This window comes from Podarcis gaigeae (genome assembly GCF_964106915.1).
Source record: "Podarcis gaigeae genome assembly, chromosome: 7".
In the NCBI taxonomy this organism is placed as follows: domain Eukaryota; kingdom Metazoa; phylum Chordata; class Lepidosauria; order Squamata; family Lacertidae; genus Podarcis; species Podarcis gaigeae.
Genome location: NC_139683.1, coordinates 55,682,369 through 55,706,054, shown reverse-complemented (window position 1 = coordinate 55,706,054; position 23,686 = coordinate 55,682,369). Strand labels below are relative to the sequence as shown.

Here is a 23,686-nt window from a genome sequence, read left to right as displayed (position 1 = left end):
TTGGGGCAGCCATACATTATACACTTAAAAAGTGGTGTGGCAAAGGAAGGCCTGGAGGAGACTCAGAGGTACATGGGCTTGGTTAGGAAGCTAAGGGTCTGAGCTAGGCTTGTTGAGGTGCTGTCCCTCATGATAATACTAAGCATACCTTTTCTTAAGGTATGAAGCTTAACTGACACATTTTATTTATTTGTTTTATTTAAAATATATTTTATCCTGCCCATTTTATTTGGAATGTCAGAGTTGTGTACAATGAGTTATTTCACAACATAAAGACAATAATAAAACAACAGATGCAGATGGTCATGCATGAGAGAAGAGAGTAAATGGGTGAGGGAATAACAGGTACCTCATCTTCAAGGATTTGACTTTCCTATGGGATTCTGTGTGTATAAACTGATACGGAAATCTGCTTCCTTTTGTTCATTGCCCTTGTGTAAACATCCATTGAGAAATCCTAAGGCTTTTCATTGCTAATTCTCTTAGCAAGCTAAATATAGCTGTTATTCCTTACCGGCTAAATAAGAAAGTTTTAACTAACTGTTAGTTAGATAAATCTAAAAGATGTCCTTAGAAAAGTTCCTTCTGTTCTCTCTCTCTCTCTCTCTCTCTCTCTCTCTCTCTCTCTCTCACACACACACACACATACACACACAAATCTCAGTACCCCTCATTTATACCTGTCTATTGAGTAGAATTGACTTGCCGATCGCATGGTCGGCGGTTCGAATCCCTGCGGCAGGGTGAGCTCCCGTCTTTCGGTCCCAGCTCCTGCCCACCTAGCAGTTTGAAAGCACCCCTAAGTGCAAGTAGATAAATAGGTACCGCTTTATAGCGGGAAGGTAAACGGCATTTCCGTGTGCTGCGCTGGTGCTGGCTCGCCAGAGCAGCTTCGTCACGCTGGCCACGTGACCCGGAAGTGTCTCCGGACAGCGCAGGCCCCCGGCCTCTTAAGTGAGATGGGCGCGCAACCCCAGAGTCGGACACGACTGGCCCGTACGGGCAGGGGTACCTTTACCTTTACTTTATTGAGTAGAAAGGCTTTTAGAAGTGTATTCCAAAAAATGGAGACCAAAGAGGTGAAAGAATGACCTTGGGCAGTTGTGGATACAAATATAGTCCTGAGTAAGGCACAAGCTTTTACTTTTTGACAATTGCGAAAGAATGCAATAATACAGCAGAGTCATTAGCAATTGTTTGGAAAGGGCTGGAGAGCAGTATCTGGTGGGTACTATAAGGAATTATGGCTAAAACACACAGCTTGTTTTTTGCTTTTTAAAAAAACTTATTTAAGGATGGGCCACCTGATAATTCTGGAACCACTGCTACACAGTTTACCCCACGTTGCAAAATAACACCAGAATCTTCAGACATGGGGATCAGCCTACATTTTGACTTTCCCCCATGGCAACCTTGCCCCATTTCTGAAATGGTCAATTACAGCATGGGGAAGAGGTACAGTATGGGTTCTGCTCATGTGACTCCTGGATGCTGATTATACTGCCATACTGCGGCTACTCCCACCCCACCCCATGTAATGTTTCCCAAATTCTACACCCCACCAGTTCCTTATTCTAGCTTCCCACAAGTAGAAAAGGCCATGCAGGCTCCAACCCCACATGGCTACCAGATGGTTGATGATGATGTCATTAGACTTGCTGGTGCAACCATGCTTCTGGATCTGAGTACAGAAACTTGGCTTAGCCACAGGCCACCCTTTAATTTCCTGGACTTGGAATATGTGTGCCATGTTGAGCTGTTAATCACAAGCTCCAGCCTTGGCCATTAGACTTGCCATTCTGCCTACTGCTGGCAGTTCACATGCTCCCCTAATCTAGATTAAAAACACTAGATACCCCTGGCCTGTCATAAAAAAATTAAATTCTTAGCAAGAAAGGAAAGTGGGAAATAGTCTGTGGGCAGGAAAGGTTTTAGGTAGCCTTTTAACACGTTTCAGAACACCAGTATTGACATTCAGTTTGTGAGAAAATGTAAAAATTGTTAAAACGAATTAGGAGGGCTGCTTTACCTCTATCTTGTTTTTAAAAGTAGGGTGGAACTGCAAAATGTTTATTTATTAGGATATTTCCTACAACACAGTTGGCACTCTATTGCCAGACTTTCATGCATACTCATTGGGCATTGCATTCCCCATTCACACACATTTTTGTCAACAACAACAACAACAAATCCTAGGAATTCAAATGGTTGCTTTTGTGTTTTAGTTTACCTTTCGTTCTCTTTTCTGATCTCTGTATTGAAGCAAGTGCTGGTGCTGATATTTAGACATACTAAATTTGCTTGGACAAGAGCAGTTTCATTCAGGTTTCAATCAGAAGAATAGTTGAGTGATTATAGTTCTACCCAACCCACAGATTATAATTAGTAGAAATTTGGAATTATTTTAGCATGTGTTTGCCAGCATGGGTCACAATATTACATTGTAAGCAAAGAATGCTTTTTTGTAGTTCACATACAATCTCTCTCTCTCTCTCTCTTTCTCACTCTCTGTATTTCTCTCTCACACGCAGGAGCATTATTCATCTTCTAATTTTGAATATTCGGTTTATTTCTCTTTTGCAGTAGAGCTTTATTGGCCCCAGTAGATCATTCCCTTATGAATGCTTTAGTATGCAGTGGAATTGGGGCAGGTTTGGAGCTTTGGCTTTTACATTTTAAATTGGCCTTCTATTCTCAGGAGAGAAGTGCACAGTTTTGTTTCCTTCTAGTAACACAGTGATTTCCCAATCCCGCAGAGAAATAGTTACAAGTACTGCCAGAATATCAGTGTAAGCTATTAGCATTTGTATTATGTCAGGCATTCAGCAGTTTGATGCTTGCTTAAGAATTTCTAAAAACTAGAACAACAAAAACCAGGGGCCTCAAATCTGTGGAGGTTATTTTTCTATTTTACTGTTAGTGTTATTTACTGCTATCATAGTATTAAATGTGACATTGGCAGCATGGTAATTTCCCCATGTGGTTTCACAGAAATTCCTAGGTATGATGAGAAATTGAAATTTATGTAAATAAAAGTGACTAATATTTATATACATATATACACTCCTAATATTATATAATTTATCTTGAGAGATAATTCCACAAAGGTGTCATTGTGATCTGCATAAACCCTTGTGCATAAAAACCTTGAGAATGTTTTTTCTCATCAATGGTTGACAAAACACACTCTCAAGGTATATAACCAGATTTTTGCAAAGGGATTGTTAACATTAGTTATAAATTAATAGTGTTTCTCCTCTGTGTGATTTAAGACCAATTGATTGGCTGCTTTCTGCCCTCCAGCACTTCTTCGTGGTGAGATAATAGTATATATTTATGTAGCACATTGTGCATAACTGCTTTTTCTGTACAGCCCAGTAGCTGAAGCTCCTTTGGCAGCTCACAAAATGGAGGTCAACAACCATAATATAATAATAAGACATGAAGTAAAATCTAAAATGGATTTTAAAAGCCACAGAGAAAACAACAGGAAGAGTAGCAGTGTAAGGATATTATAAGCGTCAACATATTTTTCAAATTAAAGGACAAAAAAGTCTAGCAGAATGAAAAAAGTCTTCATCTGGCGCCCAAAAGACCAACATTTGGGGGCCACATGAGCATATCTGAGACAGGCGTTCTACAATCCGTGTGACATCACTAAAAAGGCAGTTGCCTATTTACCCTGCATTTGGTGGGAGCACCCAGAGAAGGGCCTCAGAAGGCAGCCTTTGAGTTTGGATAGGTGGTTCAAAGTACCTCACATACACTATTTATACACATCATACACACATTTATGAGATCCCCATAGAGCAGTGGTTTCTAAACTTTCTTTGGTGAGCCGTTTATATAACAGCTTGTCCACCGTAAAACTCATATGTTTTACAGTGAATGCAGCGCCCCAGAATGCACCCTGCTTTTAATCCATGCAGAACAGCTTGTTTAGGGGGTGTAGGACAGGCTGCACGACACATACACACACAGCTCTGTCCACTCACTGCCCCCACAGCTTCTGCTGCCTGAGGCGGCTATCTCACTCTACCTCATGGTAGAGCCGGCCTTGCATCCCCTTGGTGAAGCAGATGTCTGGAGTTCAAAGCACAACTTGTCCCCACTTGACTCCCGGATTACAATACAGGTCCTCAGAACTCACTGGGTAACCCCTATTCTGCACATGCTTCTCCCAGTGGAAACAAACTCTGAGAACTGGGTTTAGAATATTCTTTGGATATGACCAGTAGGAACAGCCATTCCTTTTTTATTGAAAGTCATGCCATGATGTGGCATAGTTCCCACTGGGCCATTCTGTTTGCAGTGAGGTGTTGTTGCCACATACTGTACCTCTGCCGCAGCTGAAAATGGCACTATTTATTTCTTGTAAAAGGGATACTGCAGCTCCATGTTGCCTCATCTCTACCCCTTCTTGAAAAAATTGAGAATTTTTGCCCTTTAAAAAGTATTAAAATCCTAACACCCACCCACCCGCAGAGTTTTGCAGTCCGTTATTACTTTCAGCTTGAATTCTGGATTGCCTGCCATCCCTTGATTTTATTTTGTTTTCCTTGCAAGGCTGCAATGCAGCAAGAAATGCAGACTGGAGGTGGGGAGAGAGGCGGGTCTTGTCTGTAAGGAGGGGATAGAGAGAAGATCTGGAAAAGGGCCAGCAGAAATCATTTACCCATGTGAGCAGCCCCCCCCCGTCCCCCTGCCTCTCTCTAACCAGCTTGGGCAGCTGGGCTGGAGCACCAGAATGAGCTAGGATTAAGACAGGATAATGGATTTGGGTGAAGACAAGATTCACAGGCCAAATTCTAGCCATGGTTTTGGACTGCGGTTTGTTGGCCACAAGCAATCCATAATTAGCACTGCCCTAATGTGTACGTGTGTGTTTACTTCTGTTATGTCTGGATGGCTTTTCTGCCACTTGGATGTTCCACAATGAAACATTTTCAGTTTCAATGTGCCGAGGCAGATGATGTCTATTTTTAATTATATCTCTATCTCTCCATAAAAGAAAGTTAAAAAGATAAATTCTGTTATTCTACCCTTGATCCCCCTCTCCTCTTCACCACCACAGCGTTTTGATGGGTTCAAAATTTTCAGCAACAGCTCCTTAAATGATTTTTTTCTTTTAAAAGGCAGGACATGCTAATGGCAAATAAAAACCTTTTCCCACCCCTTTTGAAGATGCTGCCTAACCAAAATAGCAAAGAAGACGCTTCAAATATTTTTGAGAAAATAAGTAACCCAATAAAAGTCAAACATGTCCTTTTTGATCAGCCGTAAAAGACAAAGACCAGCCCTTTAAGTCAGATACTGTAAACTGACCTTTGGAAAAAAAGAAGAGGTTTGAGTCATTTTTCCACAAATGCTAATGGCCTAGAAAACATGTTTATCAAAAGCTGGCAGAGGACTGCTGCGTTGCTACTATCTCCAAATGTCCGTAATGACACTTTGATTCACAGATGTCTTCCGCCTGTGCCTCAGAGCTCTGGGGTCAAAGCAGCACCAGCAGGCAGGTAAGGCAGGGCTAAAGGTTTGATCAGCTTGTGATGGCTCCACTCACTCTGCATTTGTCTCCAAGGTATTGCAGCCTGGGGGGGACAGTCGGGCTCTGGTTCTACTCACTTCCTATTATCCATGTGACTTGTCTCCGCCACGCTGGAGTCACTTTGATTTGCCTGATGTACTGCTTGACAAAGCTGGGTGATGGCTGAAAAGTAGATCCAGCTGCTATGAAAAGCGCACACCTGACATGCCAGTCCTGGTGCGGGCACATCATGGGGAGCATTTTTTAATTCAATGTAATTTATGCATCCTTGCCGTCCTGTGTGTGCCTGGCCTGTCAGCCGGTGCCTAGATGAAGGCTGACAGTTGTCATCCAGGGCCTGAAGGTAGCCTCACATAATGACACATTAGACATACTAATGATGTTTTCCTCTGGCATAATGTTTTCTTCTCAACTTTCCCTTACTCCTCGCTTCTCTCCCCCCTCCCCTCTTCTCTCCACCATAGGGATGCTTAGGACACAAACACGCCAAGGAGACTATCTCTGCGTAGAGTGTGGAAAGGGTTTCACCCAACCAAGCCACCTCAGAACTCACATGAGGTCTCACACAGGTACATTTTTCTTTACCATTCCATCAAGCGGGTGGGAGAAGCCCTTACTTACAATATTTCGCCTTGCTCTGGATTTCCTTTGCTAACCTGATTTTTTATTTTTTATTTTTGTAAAGAGAAAGATTCCCCATTTTGTTTAATTTCATATTTGATTAGCGTTGATCTTGTTCTTTTTCAGGTACTCAATTCCCCCCCTCCCCACATGCCTTGCATAGCACTGCAGCACAATTGAAATAAGCTTATTTGTAAGGTTTTGGTGTGGGTGTGTTTAAAATAAACCCACCACTTTAATTAGAGAGCAGAATACTCTGGAATGAATATGCTAATGAATTCTCTTGCCATCAGCACAAATTGAAATCAAAGAACCTTTTTGATCCAAACATAAAGCTTTGTTTTGCTGTCTCCTTGCTGCAGACTGAAAGAGGTCTGGGGTTTAATTTTTTTTTAATTTTATTTGGACAATGATAAAACTCTAAATCTCAGCCCTTTTCAAGCTGTGTGATTTGGAGAACGTAGCAAGCTTGAAGCTGCTAGTGTGTCAAGTTACCTTAATAGCATTACATGAGACAGACTAGCAGAGGGGGTTTTTTATTAAAAAAATATTTCTTTTTCTTTTTTGGAGAAGTGTGAATGATGCATACATAAGCCAGTCTGATGCAAAATGACAGAGGCCAAATGGTAAGTAATTCAAGAAGAGGGTCCCTTTACACATACACTGATAATTAATGTTGTCAGTGATTGCTTTCTTCAGCACTGAAGTCTGAATTAAAAAGGGCAATGGCCTTAGGCTGCCATTAGCACACTCTCTTACAGTAAGTGTTACGGTAAATTGGTATTTTCCGGCTACGGGCGAGGAGCTGGTGTCTCTGCTTTTTTCCCCACCCTCCCCCAAATGTGGTTTAATCTGTAATGGACTCGAATATTGTACGCGCACTAACGAAGCTTGAATGTTAATCTGTTAACAAGCCCCCTTGTTCCCACAGTGGTATTTGAGTCTAATGGACTCCGAGGTACTGACGTTCACACCACCTCCGCAGACGCCCCAAAACAAGTATGTTTTACAATTAATTGGGTATTTGGTTTTTAATGTGGTAGCTGGGGAGAAAAAAAAGTTACACCGTGATACTCATCAGTAAAGCACTGACTCGTTAGATAAGAGTGTAAATAAACAATAACCGTGCTGTGTTTGGTTTTAGATGCTAAAATTTGTGGAAAGGCCTTACACAAACGAGACAATTTATTAGCAAATGTCAACAAAATTGCTAAAAATATATTGAGAAGGGAGGGAGGGTACTTTTTGTAGTGGCATATAAAATTGCTATCCTGGTTTCGCTAGATAAGTTCTTCAGTGCATATCTGCCCACTACTCTAATTTCTGAAATGCAGCAACAGTACAACTCATCCATAGTCTGTGTTTTTCTGAAGAGTATTCCTATCACAGTATTATATAGCTCCTATCTTTTGAAAGACGCTTATCTTTCAATCTCTGTGGACTCTGTGTGGTGGTGTGTTTTCCTCTCTTGACAAGCACCTGGCTGTCCTCTAAATTTCCTTATTTTCACTAGTGCTGTCCTGGACGTTATGTTTCTTGCTTTTTCTTCCTCCCTGGTGTTTTTGGTTTCATTTTTATTTCCAGTCAGTTCCAGACCACCTAGTTCCCATTGGCCCATCCATGCATAGCATGGACCTAACATCTAGTGCAAGCAAGCTCAGTAGCTATTTCAAGTTCTGAATGTGATCCTTTATTAGCACAGAAATAAATTCTGACACACACACACTCAGGCAAATACTGAGTAAACTATGTGTGTTTATTATCGCCTCTGCTAGTACTTCAGCCCATCATAGGAATTTATCAGTTTTTCCATTACAACATCCCCACCATTAGTTTCAGCATGGCAGTAGTGCTTGGAGAACTGCACCCAGGATTCTTTGCACAGGATCTGGAACAAGAGATTGCAATGCCCCGATCCTGAGCAGACACGTGAGGAAATGGACCTGTGCATATATTATGTTGATTCTGGGATGCCTTTGAAAATAACTTCATCCTATCCTGCCCATAACATTTGGAAATGTTCATCAAGGAAAGAATTAGCATCATGTTGAAGGTTTCCATTCTCCTCAATGGCTTTCAGGAATGTCCATGGGGTAATGGAAAACTTTCAAAGCAGTGAAAATAATAATCGTTGGTAAACACTTCTAAATGCAGGTAATTCATATAGTTAAACACCTCTAAAAAAATAAGAAGAGAAGGACACTTGTGTTGCATTAGATACATTCTGGAGCTGGATCTAGATACATTAAAAAAAAAATATGGAAAATGCATTGTAAACCTCATAATGGGAAATCATGTTGCTGAAAGATGGAACTTCACAGTGCCATCTGGTGTCACAGTGTTATAACACATTTAAGTCCCAAGTCTCTCATGTGCACCATTTTATCTCAAACAATAGCCAACCCAATAATTTGGGCAGAGACCACAGCTGACTGACAGACCACAAACTTTACATGGAAAAATCCCTGGTACCTCCAGTCAAAATGTGATATGAAAAGTCTCTGAGATGCTGGAAGGATACTGCTGTTGAGAAGAGCAGTACTGGACTAGAGGGACAAAACAGTCCATCTAGGTTGGTACATGGCGGGTACAAGGATATGTTCTTATGAAGTTACTTATGAAGCACCACATTGGGGATCCTAGTTCTAGGTGAAGGGCCTTTTGCAGCAGCTCTGTTTCTTGCTTTATCACAGCTGTCCTTCCATTTCACATAAGTGTCCGCTGCCCTGTCTGTGTCGTTAATTAAAATGCATCCTTTTACTGTGTTTACTCTCATCTTTTTCACTGCAGTAAACAAAAGTGCACTTTATCCACAATATCAACTTCTAGTTCATTCTCAGGGGTGGGAAGGTATCTCAATGCCTCCAGCATGCTGATAACACCATTGTTTTCCTGTTATAAACTTCTTAATTGGAGAAATAACTATTCAGGACACTGGAGCAAGGTCAGTTCTGGCTATGGCAGTGCCATGATTTCCAGGTTTTCTCCATGCTCCATACCATAACAATAGCTTTGGAAAGAAAGATTGAAATGGTTTTCAGTAAAGGTTTGGTGGTTCTTAGCACTGTGGATATAATTGTACCACTGCCACATTTCAGAATGTAGGAAAATGATGCTTATCCCAGGTGATCAAAAACTGAGTCCTTTACTGGCCCATTCAAGACTCATTGTAAGATACTGGCTTTTAAAAGAAATGAGTATCCAGCTTAATGACACCTGAAAAAGACTGTCAGTTTTGTGAAAGCAGTTAAATTACAGTCACTTGCGATTGCTTAACTGAACTAGAGTCTTTTAGATGAGTTTAATCCTCATCTTAAAAGGCTGGTAAATGTCTATGGGTCGATTCCAGTGTTTTTGCAGATGGAATGCAGCTAATGCAACCAATGTTTCTCTTTCCTTCCTCCCTCCATAAGCCTCACAAGGGGATCAGTGGGCGGAGGGCTAAGCTACATTTGTCTTTGCATATCTCATGTTTGTAAATCAAGTCTAATAATATAATTACGTTGGGTGTGTTTCACATTCCATTCTACCTTTATACTACATTCAAATGTGCACACAAGTAGTGTGGGAGAGGTTCAAAGTAAACTTTCATGCTGTACGTGAAAATGTTCCAAGAAATTGTCTATGGGTGGAACAGAAACTGATTACGAAGGTGCCCCCTCCCACAGTAACGCCATTGTGTTGCATTAGAGGCTATCTTCTCTTATTTGCAATACAATCATTCTGAAGCAATTTTAACATGCATATGTCTCAAAGCATAATGCAAATTTTTTACTTTTTATGTGATGGAAATAAACTGAGATTGGTTGAAATCATGGAATCCCAAAACAGAACTGCAGTAACTTGTCAACTGGTTCACATGTAATGCTAAGCCATGTTCTATAAATCATGGTTTCGTTGATTTTTTTTTATTTTCAATGCAGAATCATAACAAAAATTACAAACATTGAATCCAAAATAATACTATACAAACAAAAACCCCTGGAACATACAAAAAAAAAAAAACAGAAAAGAAAAGGGGGAAAAAACAAAGGAAACAAAACAAAACTAAACAAAAACGAAAAAGCACACATCTACAGAAAAAAACCATATCATTACGTACATAAACACAAATTGACTTCCTTCCTTTGTTCTAAGACCTCAAAAAATTTACTCTTACTGTATTGTTGTGTCTAATTAGATTACTTCCACCTTTGTACTTTTTTTTTACAGCATTTTTCTTTTTCTTTAACCCTATAAAGCATCATTCATTACATACCAATATACTTACTCCAGAACAATGTTTTTTCATATACTCTTTAGCACAACCCCATTCTTTTAATAATTTCTGGTCCGATTGTCCTCTTATGTAAGCTGTGAGTCTTGCCAGTATTCACAAAATTTAATTTGCCAATCTTTCACTGATGGAATTTTTCTGCCTTTCCAGTTTTTAGCTATAAGCATCCTGACAGCTGTTGTTGCATAAAGGAATACTTTCCTTTGATTTTCGGGGATATCATTTGTAATTAAACCTAAAAGGAATGCCTCCGTTTTTTTACTGAAAGATATTTTAAACATCTTTTTGAGTTCTTCATAGATTTCATTCGAGAATTGTTTAATAGGTCGGCATTCCCACCACATGTGAAACATTGTTCCTATTTCTTTTTTTACATCTCCAACAGGTATTCGATTTTAATTTGTAAATTTTAGCCAATTTTACCGGAGGAAATAGGAATAGAAATAAAAAAAATTAAAAAATCCAATGGTACATAAATCATGGTTTCATTTGATCAGCTGAACACAGCCTAGTGCCTTAATCATAGTTCATTAACCAGAAACTAGCCATGCTAGTCATGGTTTAATAAATAACACCCTCTGATGCAGAAACTTAGATATCCACTCTGGCTGTGCTCTCACACTTTAAAGAAGGAACATGGATGTGAAAATACGTGGGAAAAATCTTCCCCCTCCATTAATATGATTAAATTCCACATGCCAAAACCTCCATGTTGGAATCTTGGTAAAGGTAAAGGGACCCCTGACCATTAGGTCCAGTTGTGACCGAATCTGGGGTTGCGGTGCTCATCTCGCTTTATTGGCCAGTGTACAGCTTCCGGGTCATGTGGCCAGCATGAATAAGCTGCTTCTGGCGAACCAGAGCAGCGCACGGAATAGTGTCTTGCTTTGAGAACTTTACCTCGGTCTAAGAACAGAAGCTGAATGGTGGAAGGGCACCGGCAGTGGGAGGCCTCATTAGGGAAAGCGCACCTTGGTTTAAGAATGGTTTTTGTTTAAGAACAGACTTCTGGAGCGGATTAAATTCGTAAAACGAGATACCACTGTAATGCACTTTACAACACACTTAGAATGTTTTATTTGCAGCTGTTTAGCTGAGTCCCATGTGTACAATGCAGTGCATATTTGGCTCTGGATTTGGGCTATTGAACTGCTTTCAGTGGGATTGGTCAGTAACAGTTTGAGAAAGTCTGTAGATTAGATAAAAAATAATCTGGCATTTACCACGAAACTCAAAAGGCATACAAAAATATACCATGTTTACAGTATGGTAATTAATAGGCATATTCTCAAAAATTGTTAAAATGAAAAAGTTTGGAAGATAATTAGGTGGGGAGGAAGTTCACAATAAATCATTAGCTGCCTAAACATTCTTAAGTAGAGAACATTTCAATGGTTGGTTGTAGAGATGAATACATTTTATCATACATCTAGACTTTCATGTGTTTGAGAAAGAGTAGAAAAATGTGATCAAAGGGGAAACACAGGCAAATATTACTACAAAATCTTTTCTCTTTTCTTGACAATTTTCCTTTGCAGTGTTAAGTACTAGTGCTAAGGTAGTAATCTAAAGAATACTGAAGCTACCAACCTTGGTATCTTCAGCTAAACGTTCTCTTTTTGACATTTCATTGACATATGGAATAATATGCCTGCTTTCTTTGGCTTTTTTAGCCTTATGATTAATAGTTTATTGCAAATGTTTTTTTTTTTAAAGATAGTTAGATTGAGCCCAAGAATTCCATTAATCAAAATAATGCATAATGAACAAATAAATGGCAATCTAATTTGTCTCCTTCACAGCTATAAATATTATATTACAGTCAAGGAACAGGTAGATCCTGTTTGGATTGGACTGCTTGTGTTTCCTTTTGCTCACAGATGATTCAACTGACAAGTTGAAGCAAAGAAGACCACATCTTGGCACCCTTTAATTTTTAGCTGAATGTGGGCAAGTCCATCCACTCAGCCATTCCTTATCATAAACGTCTTTAAAAAAATACCACGAGTTTGCCTATATTTACACAGAAACATCTCTAATTTCTTCTGCAGATTTCTTGGAGGAAGAGAGGAGAGAATTGCTTTTGGTCTGCACAGAGTTGTATCCAATGCTTGCTCTTCTGCTTGTGCATCTTAACTTCCACATTCTCTCCTCTCCCTTACAGTCCCCCACCCACCCTCAAAATCTAATCCAGAAAACTGTGGGACTCTCTCCCAGAGTAGATTTATTCTTTGGGGGGGGGAGTGCATGGGGAGAAGAGAGGAAGGGGAAGTTCCCTTGTACAAGGGGAAACACACTTGCTCAGTGATTCACTTTTCATGCCTCTCTTGTTAGTCTGCATTGCACTAACTTTATTGTGTGTATGGATTCATTTGCACATATTTACTGCTTGGTTTTTTGTTTTACAATGTAGAATAAATTTTTAAGAGGAATGCTATCTAAGGCGCAAACGGAAATGAAAAGATGCATCAAGAAGTGCTGGTTCCAGCTAATTAAAATGCAAAACCAGATCCAGATTTGGTTAGATCTAGATATCCTATAACCAGTTCCGACTTATGGAAGTGAGAGAGGGAAGGGAAGGCCATTTCTGCTGATTTCTCTTTCCCCCAAATCACCATGCAGCTCCCTGTATGCACCATTAAAACTCTACTCGGGGGGTTTAGAGGACCCGGTAGATAAATATGGGAAGTACTACAGGAGTCTGCAAGCTAAAGAAAAGAAAAAAGAAGAAAAGCATCCCCTTCTGTTCTGTGCATGGGTCACCAGCCTTTCTGTCAGCTGGATAAGCCCTTCCATGAGGAAGCCGTTCCATGTGGAGAGGGCTGCCCTGGACCCAAGCCTGCTATTTTTAATAGTTTGATTTTTGCAGGCAGACAAGACTTTTCAGAGTACCAGTGTTTTGTTTTCTTTAAGAAGAGTTCCCATCTTTTCATAAGATCAGTTCTTTGCTTGATCCATGCTTTCTTCATGGTGCTAGTTAACTCATCCCTATTAGCATATCTGTAAATGGGTCAATTTGCTCATAGCAAATTGGTGGCTTTATTTCCCCCCACCCACCTGCCACCATCCTTTACACTGGTTGCTGGCCCTCAAGCTGCCATAACTGCACTGGCAGCCCAAACTTTGTGTGGCAAATAAGCCATGCGGAATCCAAGAGATACATCCCAGCATCTTCTGTATAATTCCAAGAGATTCAGTGGCAGCTTATGTAGTGTAACAGTATAGGGTAGTTCTCTCTTGAGTCAGCTTAGCAGATCATTGTTGGTTGTATCCGGTGCCTTGTTATTCAGAGTAGACACACACATTTCACTGTGTCTAAGTAGGGTTGGCCTTGAATACAACCCTATGTTTGTGCTTAGCCTAGTTTTGGAAGGTGTCTAAGGGCATCATGACACCATGATCTGTAATTCATGATAATGTGTTCCTAAAAAACAAACCAGCCACCCAAGTATGCCAATAATATAGTTGTATAGATTGGATCTCAGAAAGAAATTTAAGGTGACCTTTCTAAAACTCACGGGCAGCTGTGAAGAACCGCAATAACCACAGTGGCTTTCCATATTCCGATGGCAAAAGCATGCTGTTTAATCAGAAGCACCCCCATTTGGTTTGGAGGTTGTTTGAATACCTGCTTGCGAAACAGACAGGCAGCTTTTATGAGCAATGCAATCAAATAATTGATTTGAAGTCATTTGGTTTGGAGCCAGTTAAACTAGCTTCAGATACTTGGCATCCTTATCTCCCATCCTGTAATGGCTGCAGTTCATCTCTTCTTCCGTGTAACAGGGAAACTTTTTCCTCAAACTTCCTTTAAAACAAAACAAAAACCTCTTGCTTCTTTAGAGCACTTTCTCTTATGGAAATGCAGACATTCACACAATATTACATATTCTAATTTAGCACTGAGGGCTTTGTTCCCATAGTAGTAACACAAGTGTGGGGAAGCTTTGCTCTGAGCTATGGCCTTCTCCAGTATTGTACCCAGAGAGAATTCCACTAATGTGGTCTGCTTAGGGAAGAATTATTGCACACCCCTCCCACTCATTGCCTGAGCTCCTGGCCCTCTTGCTAATCTTATGTTGTGGGACAGTTGCTAACCCCTTTCATGTTTCTCCGCTATGTGTTAATTCTCCTCTGTGGGTGAATTACAACTGGACCTGTAGGGCAAGCCTTCCCGAGGAGTCACTGATGAAGATGGCTGTCCCACATAGATACCTAATTACACCCTCGGGCCAAGGTCTCTTCTTCCATCGCTCTCTCTTTCTTCCCCTTTTTTTTGTTTCTCTGGCAATTCTTATCCAGGGAGACTGGATCAAGCTGTTCCTTTTCCCTCCCACCACAGACTTCCTTCCCATATTCCCTAGTGCACCTGTAGCCCAGTTCAGTACGATATTTTGTGTGTGTGTGTGTGAGAGAGAGAGAGAGAGAGAGAGAGATAGCGATAGCAGGGCCTCTCTCTTTTTTAATTTAACGATGAGCATCACCTCTTGAAATTGTTCGCCTATCTCTCAGGCATGATGTAGCTGTGCAAAAATATAAGGCATCTTTCTCAGTTTACTGCAAGGAATCCAGCAACCAACTAAATAAGTTTTATCACATCTTTCACTCAGTTACCGTTTCCTACATTTCAAATATACTGCAGTCTGTACAGCTGCTCCCCCTCCCTGTTTCACCCCTTTAATTTTGTTGCAAATCTTCCCAACTCACAGCAGACATTTGACTGGTAAATGCCATGAATCTTAGGCCGGCCTTAATTAGGATGCTTTTCTCTCCCTAAATCTATTAACAAAGGGGAGATGCTTAATACATTATGTCAACCAGCCCAGGCTCTTCTTTAGTTCTTCCCAGGACTGCCATAGGCACGGCTTGAAATTTACTGGGAATGGTGGTTCTTTTTGCATGGATGTTGAGTCTTACGTTGTGTTAATTTAAAATGGTCTGTTTCCCTTCATCAAGGCTTTAGCTTAAGGTTAATGTATGAACATAAGATGCGTTGTGCCATAGAGCTTTAGCAATCAGGATTGTAAGCCACATTGTTTGGACAGGGCTGCTCAGAATGCCAATGCCAGAGAGCTGGAGGCATCCATTTCATCGCGACTTTATTTTGAGGTTTACTTGGGTGTGGAAGAGCCCCTTCTGCTTTTCCATGGTGGTAATTTTACTTTTATGGAAACTGGTCAAAACTCTTACATACCGTATTTTATGCTCTATAAGACTCACTTTTTCCCTCCTAAAAAGTAAGGGGAAATGTGTGTGAGTCTTATGGAGCGAATGCAGGCTGCACAGCTATCACAGAAGCCAGAACAGCAAGAGGGATTGCTGCTTTCACTGCACAGCGATCCCTCTTGCTGTTCTGGCTCCTGAGATTCAGATTTTTTTTTCTTGTTTTCCTCCTCCAAAAACTAGGTGCATCTTGTGGTCTGGTGCATCTTATAGAGTGAAAAATACGGTATCTGTTTACTTTATTTTAAAAATAGTTGTTACCCACTCTTCATTGCCACAGACAATCCCAGAGCAGGGCACAAAAATATGGATTGATTGATTGATTGATTGGGTTTCTATGCTGCTTTTTGTCACACCTGACAGTGTACATAATACGTCATATAATTACAAATCACAGACCACAATAAAGTACCAGCAACATCAGTAATAAAATCACAGAAGCAGTTCTATAAAACGAAACAAAAAACTCAAGGGTCAAAAAAATAATTGAAGCAAATAAATAAAAAACACAGCTAAAAATGCATAGCAACTGATTTAAACCACCAGGATATACTATAATAGTATTTCAGAGGGGAGGGAGTTCCACAAATATAAGTTTCACAAATCAAGCACCACTGTAGAGGGCTGTGTTGCCCTAGTTTATTAGAGGCATATATGCAGTCTATGCTGTCAAACCTAGCTTGATCTGACGATTACCATAAGGTCTCTTTTACAGGAAGGGACACTTTCGATTGTTGCTCACATCTGTGTAATTAGCCGTCGCCTCAACACATATAATAATTTTAATAATAAGTTTATTATTCACACTCCACCTATCTGGCCGGGTTGCCCCTGCAATAGATTGTTGCAGACAATCTATAATATGCATACTATGCATATTGATACTAGAGATCTTATTGCCAGCAGAGAGACAGTAATCAGTAGATTTCGTTAAAAGAGGAGAGCTGAGGGCTGATTCACACAAACAAGCAGCTGTGGGGGGGGCCACTTGAAATACAGCGACATGAGGGTTGTTTTCTGTGGATAAGCCATTTGTATGAAGTGGCTTCCTGTGCAGTTCAAACTGCATGTGAATGTAAACACTCACTTTTGCTTTGAGATTCTCTCTCTCTCTCTCTCTCTCTCTCTCTGTGTGTGTGTGTGTGTGTGTGTGTCTGTTGCGGCTGCATGAATATCCCCATAAGAATGGAATAAGGTTGGTCCTAAACACAGGATGAAAACAACTTGCCATTAAAACAGATCGTTAAACAAAATGTGCTCTTCCCATTAAAAGGTGTTTGGTCCTCCTCCACTATATTCTTCAACGCCAGAAAATAAATCCTTGTCAAATATACTTTTTCCTGCAGGCTGAGGCGTGCTACTGTGCAGGGATTTGACCAAATTTTGGGATCTCCCTTCAGTGCAGAGACAGGGAACCTCTGGCTCTCCAGACACTGAACTACAACTCCCATAATCCTTGACCATTGGCCATGCTGGCTGAGGCGGATGAGAATTGGGAGTCCCATCGACATCTGGGGAGCCATGGGTTCCCCAATTGCTGTGTACAGAGTGAACCCAACCTGCTTTCTTAAGGCTCCTTTAACATCTCACCCAAGCATGTGGTGGATCTTGTCACATGAGCAATGATTACATTTTAAGCCAAAAGAGAAATTCTAAATTACTAGCAGGCTGTCTGGCATGAAGAATCCAATAACTATGTACACTGTACCAATGTATTGATTCACGGATGGGGAAGATGACATGCCTCTGTGCCTGTAAGATGGGGTATTTTGGCACGGGTGGAAATCTTAGACCCAGGGGCCAAATGTGGCCCTCAAAACATCTCTTTCTGGCCCTCATACCTTTCCCCTTGTTGGCCCTGCTTCACAACTTGAGTGTTTTCGCTTGGCTGGAAAAGTATCCTTGAACTTTTATAATGCCTCTTGGTTGTATGGATGAAGAATAGATAACAGTGTGTTTGTGTGTCTCTATGTGTGTAAAAAATAGCCTGCAGCACAAATGTGAAATTTATCTTCACTAGTCTGCCTCTGAAATGTGGCCCCTGAACTAAAAAGATTTCCTCACCCTTGTAGTGCGGCATAAGACATTTTGGATCCTTGAATATAGTTCACTATTCAGCTCACATGAACTTCAATCTGGTCCTGCCACCAAAAGCAATTTAAAAACTACCCTATCATTTACTTATAAATCCCCTCAGTTACCGTAAAATTTTGCTTCCCCCTTCCTCTGGTCTTTCCCCCCTTCTTCTAGCTATTCTTAACCTTTTCTTAAATGCTCCTTCAGTCACTATTATTTGCTATTCTAGTATGTCATAGAGTTTATAGGAACTTGACATGCTGTGCTCTCACTGGAGATGATTAAAAATAACTCTTTGTGATGTATTAGGTCAACGTTAATGTGCATAATGCTAATAAAAAGGTAGCTGGGGCCAGTAAAGAATGTGAGATTGCTCAACTGCTAGCCTAGAAATGGAAGCAAGAATAAAAAAAAAAAGTGTTACGAGAAAATAAGAATAATAAAATGCTCTGCCTCTTCCCTGTTCTATCTCCCCTCTCCCTCCATTTAGGCGAGAGACCCTTCCAGTGCAGATATTGTCCATACAGTGCCTCTCAGAAAGGGAACCTAAAGACGCATGTCCAATGTGTACACCGGGTTCCTTTTGACAACAGCCAGTACCTTGATCGACGGTTCCTACAGCCTCCAAATAATTATTCTCACAACCCTATGGAAGAACAGCTGGAAAACCTCCTTGCAAAGCATCCCGTCCCAGGAGCAACTGTGTTACAATGAAATCTGTGCTCTGTGCTTTGCTGGAAAGCGATGCCTCCAAACTGTTAATCATTTTTAAAATAAATGAAGAAGCTGCAGAAGATATATACAAATTGACATACTAATCAGTCCCCACAGCTCCTTATTTCCTTTATAACAAACAGTGGCGTTGGCAGGCTTTCTGGTGGCGCAAGGCATCTATATTAATCAAGATAACTTTTTTTAGACACTGGAAAAATTAAACTTTATATGATTTGAAGGGCAGCACTGCAACAAAATCCTCTCTCATGGTTGCTTGAATCTTTAAAACACACACACACACACACACATGGATTTGGGAATGTGGGATGGAGTGATTAATGAAACTGCCATTAGCTGTCATGCTGGGGGGGGAAGGGGGGGAACACAACTTTTCCCCTTCCCCCCAAAAGGAAGAAAGCAAAATGGAGGAGTCATTCAGTGCTGTGAAAGCCAGGCTTGATGAAGGACGGAAGGGACTAAAGAGAAAGACCATCATTCTGCAGTGAGGTTGTTTCATGATAGTTTGGGGACCACTTGCATTTCCAGTGGGCTTATCCTTGACTGCACACCATTAATAGTATGTGAATATGGAAATTGAAACACTTCTTAAAAATGCTTCTCTTTTCACTTCAGAAAGAAAAGAAAATGGCTAGTCAAACACTAAAAAGGAGAGGAAGAAGAAAAACAGGCTTCTGTGTTTTGTTTTTTTTACTCTCAGGGCCTTTCTAATTGTTTGTTTATCCTGCTCTTTCTTTCAGTGCTACTTTCTGTGTCCTGATCACGAAGGAAATGTGCATGCTTTTTAAAAATAAAATTAAAAAGAGTGGGGGAATGATTCAGCTGTTTAAAGCTGCTGATTTGGATGCTTTTAATAGAAAGAAAGAAAGAAAGAAAGAAGGAAAGAAAGAAAGAAAGATAAGAGTTCAGGCAGACCTAGGCCCTTAGGGTACTTTACGTGCCTGTATTTCTGTGCAGCAAGCCAGTTACCCTTTCTGGGCACTTGTGACATTTTGAAGAGAGAGAGAAAAAAGATGAATAGCTTCTTTCGTGGTGACAGGTCAGTGTTCATCTAATGTGTCATGTCTTGTATTTGGTAATCACTGGGGTAAGGGGGAGAGAAAGGAAGCTTTATATACCTCTTCTACAGTAGTTCTTTTCAATGCAGGTTTTCAAGGTAAGGGTGCAGTCGCAGGTTGTTAACCATCCAGTGTCTGCAATTCATTTTTTTAAAAATAAATAAATTCCACAGGTATAAATATTTTTCTTTCCCTTCATTGCTATGGCACTGTGTGTGATGGTAATAATTCAGATTTTCAGATTTTGCACGTATAATTTTATGCATCATCATCATAAAAATGCTGCCTTGAAAAAAATAGTCTGTAAAAAACTTTTTGCAAAAAAAGAAGAAGAAGCTTTACTAGGTTTTTTTAAATTGTAACATTTTTGTAAAGGCAGAAAAAGGATTTTTTTAAAAAAACTAGCATGCTAAATATATTTTTCAAAAAAAGCAATAATTTTACATGTACAGAAATGGCGCTAACCTTTTAATACTGATCGAGAGCAACCGTTTACTTTCTACAAATAATGGGATAGTGCTGTCTTTGAAGTAAATGGGCTTCTTACACAAAGAATTTTAAATGTGTACTTTTTCTGTGCTAATTTTGTTTTCGTCTCTCTTTGATTTGGGTTTCTACTTAATTGCAGATTACTTGACCGTTCTTGCTTTACAGTTGCTGACGATAATGCAATTGAAATGTTTGTATGCAATTTGCTGGTTTGGGATTTTTGTTTGATTCCTCATACACCAACTGTATGCCTGCTGTAATCCTGGTATAGCTAAGAATATCTGTGCAAATGCCTATATAAGTGATTGTAATCTGCTGTCTTTTGAAGTTATCTTGCAGAAATTTGTATAGACACATTCCACACTCCCCCCCTTCCTGTACCCCACTCCACCCCAATCAGCTCATTTTCTGTTTTGAATAACACTTGATCAATTTGGGATTCACACTCAAGTGCTACTTTCACCTTTATCAAGCACTTATTTTCCTTGTTTAAAGCAAACAGGTAAGGATTCAGGAATGCACCAAGGTAGCTGCTTTGCCTATTTTGTGTGTTTGTAGTTATTAAAAAACCCTTCTGTCCCTCAAAAGTTATATGAGTGTCATGTACAGCTGTAATTATTTATGTTGGTTGATTGTGTTTTGTTGTTGACGGGGTTTTTTTGGGGGGGGGGTTGATGGGTTGTTTTTTGTTTTTGAAAGCTGATATGAAAGGATCTTAGTTAATATTAAGACTTTAAAAGCTCCTCCTGGAGACTGTTTACTTCAGGACTGTCTGACGCAGAGAAAGTGCTGTCACTGCCATTACCAGGGTACTAATCAGCAAAGTTTACAATCATAATTTAGCTACATGAAGAACAACAGCAGGGGAAATCAGTTTAAATAATTATATGCTGTGTATAGCACAGAAATGAGATTTTCACTTAATTAAACAAGAAATGGGGAAGCTGAGGGGGAGCAGTCATTAAAGAGCAGCCGTTTTCACGTGTGAATCCCAAGCATTGTAATTTCCTCCTTTATCATCCATATTGTATCGATTTGTTAATTCAGTTAGACCCTAGTGCTTAGGATGATTTGTGTTCTTATTTATTTAGTTCTTTGGGTTTCAGATAGCTTCCCCCCCTTTTTTAGGAAACTTGATAATTTTGTAGCATGACACACTTTGTAAGCCATCTTCTGACTGTTACAGAGACTTTTCTACTACCTCTATCAATCTGTTTCTTTTCCTTAACAGGTTTTCTACAGTGTTGCAGTCTAATGTACCTTAGACAATAAAGGGTTCGATTATGAGCACTGCAGATGGTGTATCAGCTATACCTTTCTCAATCTCTCCTTTTGTTTTCCTTTCTCCCCCCCCCCTTTTTGCCCTCCAATAAAAAAACAAACATGAGCCATAGCAATTCACCTTCTGCTCTGACGCACATTAAAATACTCTACAACAGGCTTCCTCAACCTCGGCCCTCCAGATGTTTTGAGACTACAATTCCCATCATCCCTGACCACTGGTCCTGCTAGCTAGGGATCATGGGAGTTGTAGGCCAAAAACATCTGGAGGGCCGTGGTTGAGGAAGCCTGCTCCACAAGGACCAAAACCAAGACACAGGAGTAACGCCACCTTTCCAAAATGCTATGTTTGCTTTCACCATTGTATTCCTTAGATGATTTCTACTGCAAGTGAATGGCTCTGTGTACACACCATACTGTACATTTAAAGCACATTTCCTCCCCCAAAGAATTTTGGGCACTGTGGTTTACCTCACACAGAATTTCAATCCCCAGCAACTCTTAACAGACTTCAGTGCCCCATAATTCTTTGAGGGTGAAACATGCTTGACAGCATCTCCCTTAGGGGATCAGTAAACAAACAAAAAAGGTTGGGTTGGAAGACATGAGTTCTCATAATTTCAGAACAGCCACGTGCAAGTTTGAAATGGGTGACATTGGTGCTTTGTGATCTGGTTCACACAATGCGTGTCAATAGCTCCTTTGCAGCCCACTCATCCTGGAGACATTACTATGCCACATACATGAAAGAAGAGTGACCAACATCTGCCCATCCCCACCAACTGAATATAACCAGATGAGAGACAGATAATGTGTGAAAGATTAACACTCAATTAGAGGAATATGACTGGAAATAGTTCCCAAATTATTTGGATTTCTTTCTGATTTTCCACTCCCCTAATACATAAATTGGGGGGGGGGGAATTAAAAAACGTTCAATGCAGGGCACTATTCTGGTTGAAGATAATGATCTCCATAATTCAGCTTGTCTTGCCAGTAGTGATTTTCTAACAATCCAAAGCACAGCAGCTTTGGGGAGTGTCCAAATCACTAAGATTTTATCTAGAATAAAGTGAAGTGAAAATTCCTGTGTCAAAGATGAACCTGAGTTGATTCTATCAATTATATCCTTCCAGAAATGTTCACTTACAAAGATCTCCGAAACACATACTAGATTCACTTGTGAACTTCTGCATCAGTAAGATCTCTAAAATGCCCAAATCAAGTTTCATAAGTCTGAGTTCTAGATCCACATATGACAGCGATTTGTATATTCTGGGTCCTGCAATTTATTACCCTGGTCAACACATATGGATGGCTATGTGATGTTATTACCAGTAGAGAGAAAAACATCGACAAAAACAGAAAAGCCTTGGTTTATTATGTTGCTTATCCTTTCAAAATGGAGGAAAGATCCTGCTTGTGCATGGGAAACACAGTAGAGTATTTGTTCATTTGAGAGGTAATTGTAAATATCGTAAGGACTTTTTTTGAACCGGCAGCAAAATTAATGAGCAAAAATTGAGCATTAATATATTACCTTAAAACTTTCATCTATTCTACTAGTTGTGCTCAACAACAATGGGTAGGAGATCAGGATCCTATACCCCATTGACTGGATACAGACTCATGTCTGTTTCCTCCGCTGAGGACATGCTATGCTTCTATTCCTCACTTGTGTCTCCTTGGGTATTCACAGTACCAACAAAACCAAAAGCTGGGCACTTTATAAGAAGTCAGTCTACTTAAAATCTCCATTGACCATGGGCAATGAAAGCAATGGCAAATTAAAAAGGCTATGATGGCCTAATGACAAGGAAAAGCCTGGAAAGACAATTTGCCTCTCCTTTCTAAGCGGCTTGTCCTATTAACACAGGGAACAGGAAGTATGAGATGTGTGTGTTGGCTTAACTCAATTGTTCATCTGTCTCCAATTTGCTACCAGAGATGTGGCAGTATCCTTCGCAAATAGGCAAGCGACAAGACGCCTTGCAAAGTGCTCTGGAAAATGAAGTTTTCACACCAAACAGTGCAAACCCGGGTTCTCTACCAGTACTTAAAATGGTCGGTGCAGCACTTCAGAGGACCTTCCTTTTTATTATTTCCTAAGCAGATGCTTTGCTGCAGCAGGCCTTTGAGGTTGCTGGCACATCTGGAACATCTAGCACTCTCCAGTATGCTGTTTGTAGACTTCATCGTTGTACGTTGGATGACAGTGAAGTGGGGGTAATGCCCCAAGCCTCTGTGAAAGCACATTTAATATTTAAATAGCCTCATGAATTTCTGATTACCATTTTGAATATTTTTCTACCAAAAAAATTAACAATGTATATCACAGTTGGTAAAATAAAGACTAGCGTTATATTTGTTCTTTTGAGAGAG

The 23,686-nt window shown here is 40.2% G+C and overlaps 1 protein-coding gene across 4 annotated transcripts in view; it reads left to right on the top strand.

The window, feature by feature from the left end:
- ZNF516 (zinc finger protein 516) overlaps positions 1 to 21,334 on the top strand; it is a 111,536-nt gene extending 90,202 nt beyond the window's left edge. For 2 of the 4 annotated variants that reach the window (XM_083746866.1, XM_083746864.1), the window contains exons 4-6: positions 6,013 to 6,117; positions 7,101 to 7,168; positions 18,235 to 21,334. In XM_083746866.1, coding sequence (XP_083602992.1) covers positions 6,013 to 6,117; positions 7,101 to 7,168; positions 18,235 to 18,294 — 233 coding nt within the window. In that variant the 3' untranslated portion in view covers positions 18,295 to 21,334. The remainder of the gene's footprint in view (positions 1 to 6,012; positions 6,118 to 7,100; positions 7,169 to 18,234) is intronic. The other 2 variants (XM_083746865.1, XM_083746863.1) reach the window with 1 other exon arrangement.
- The last annotated feature ends 2,352 nt before the right edge of the window (positions 21,335 to 23,686 follow it).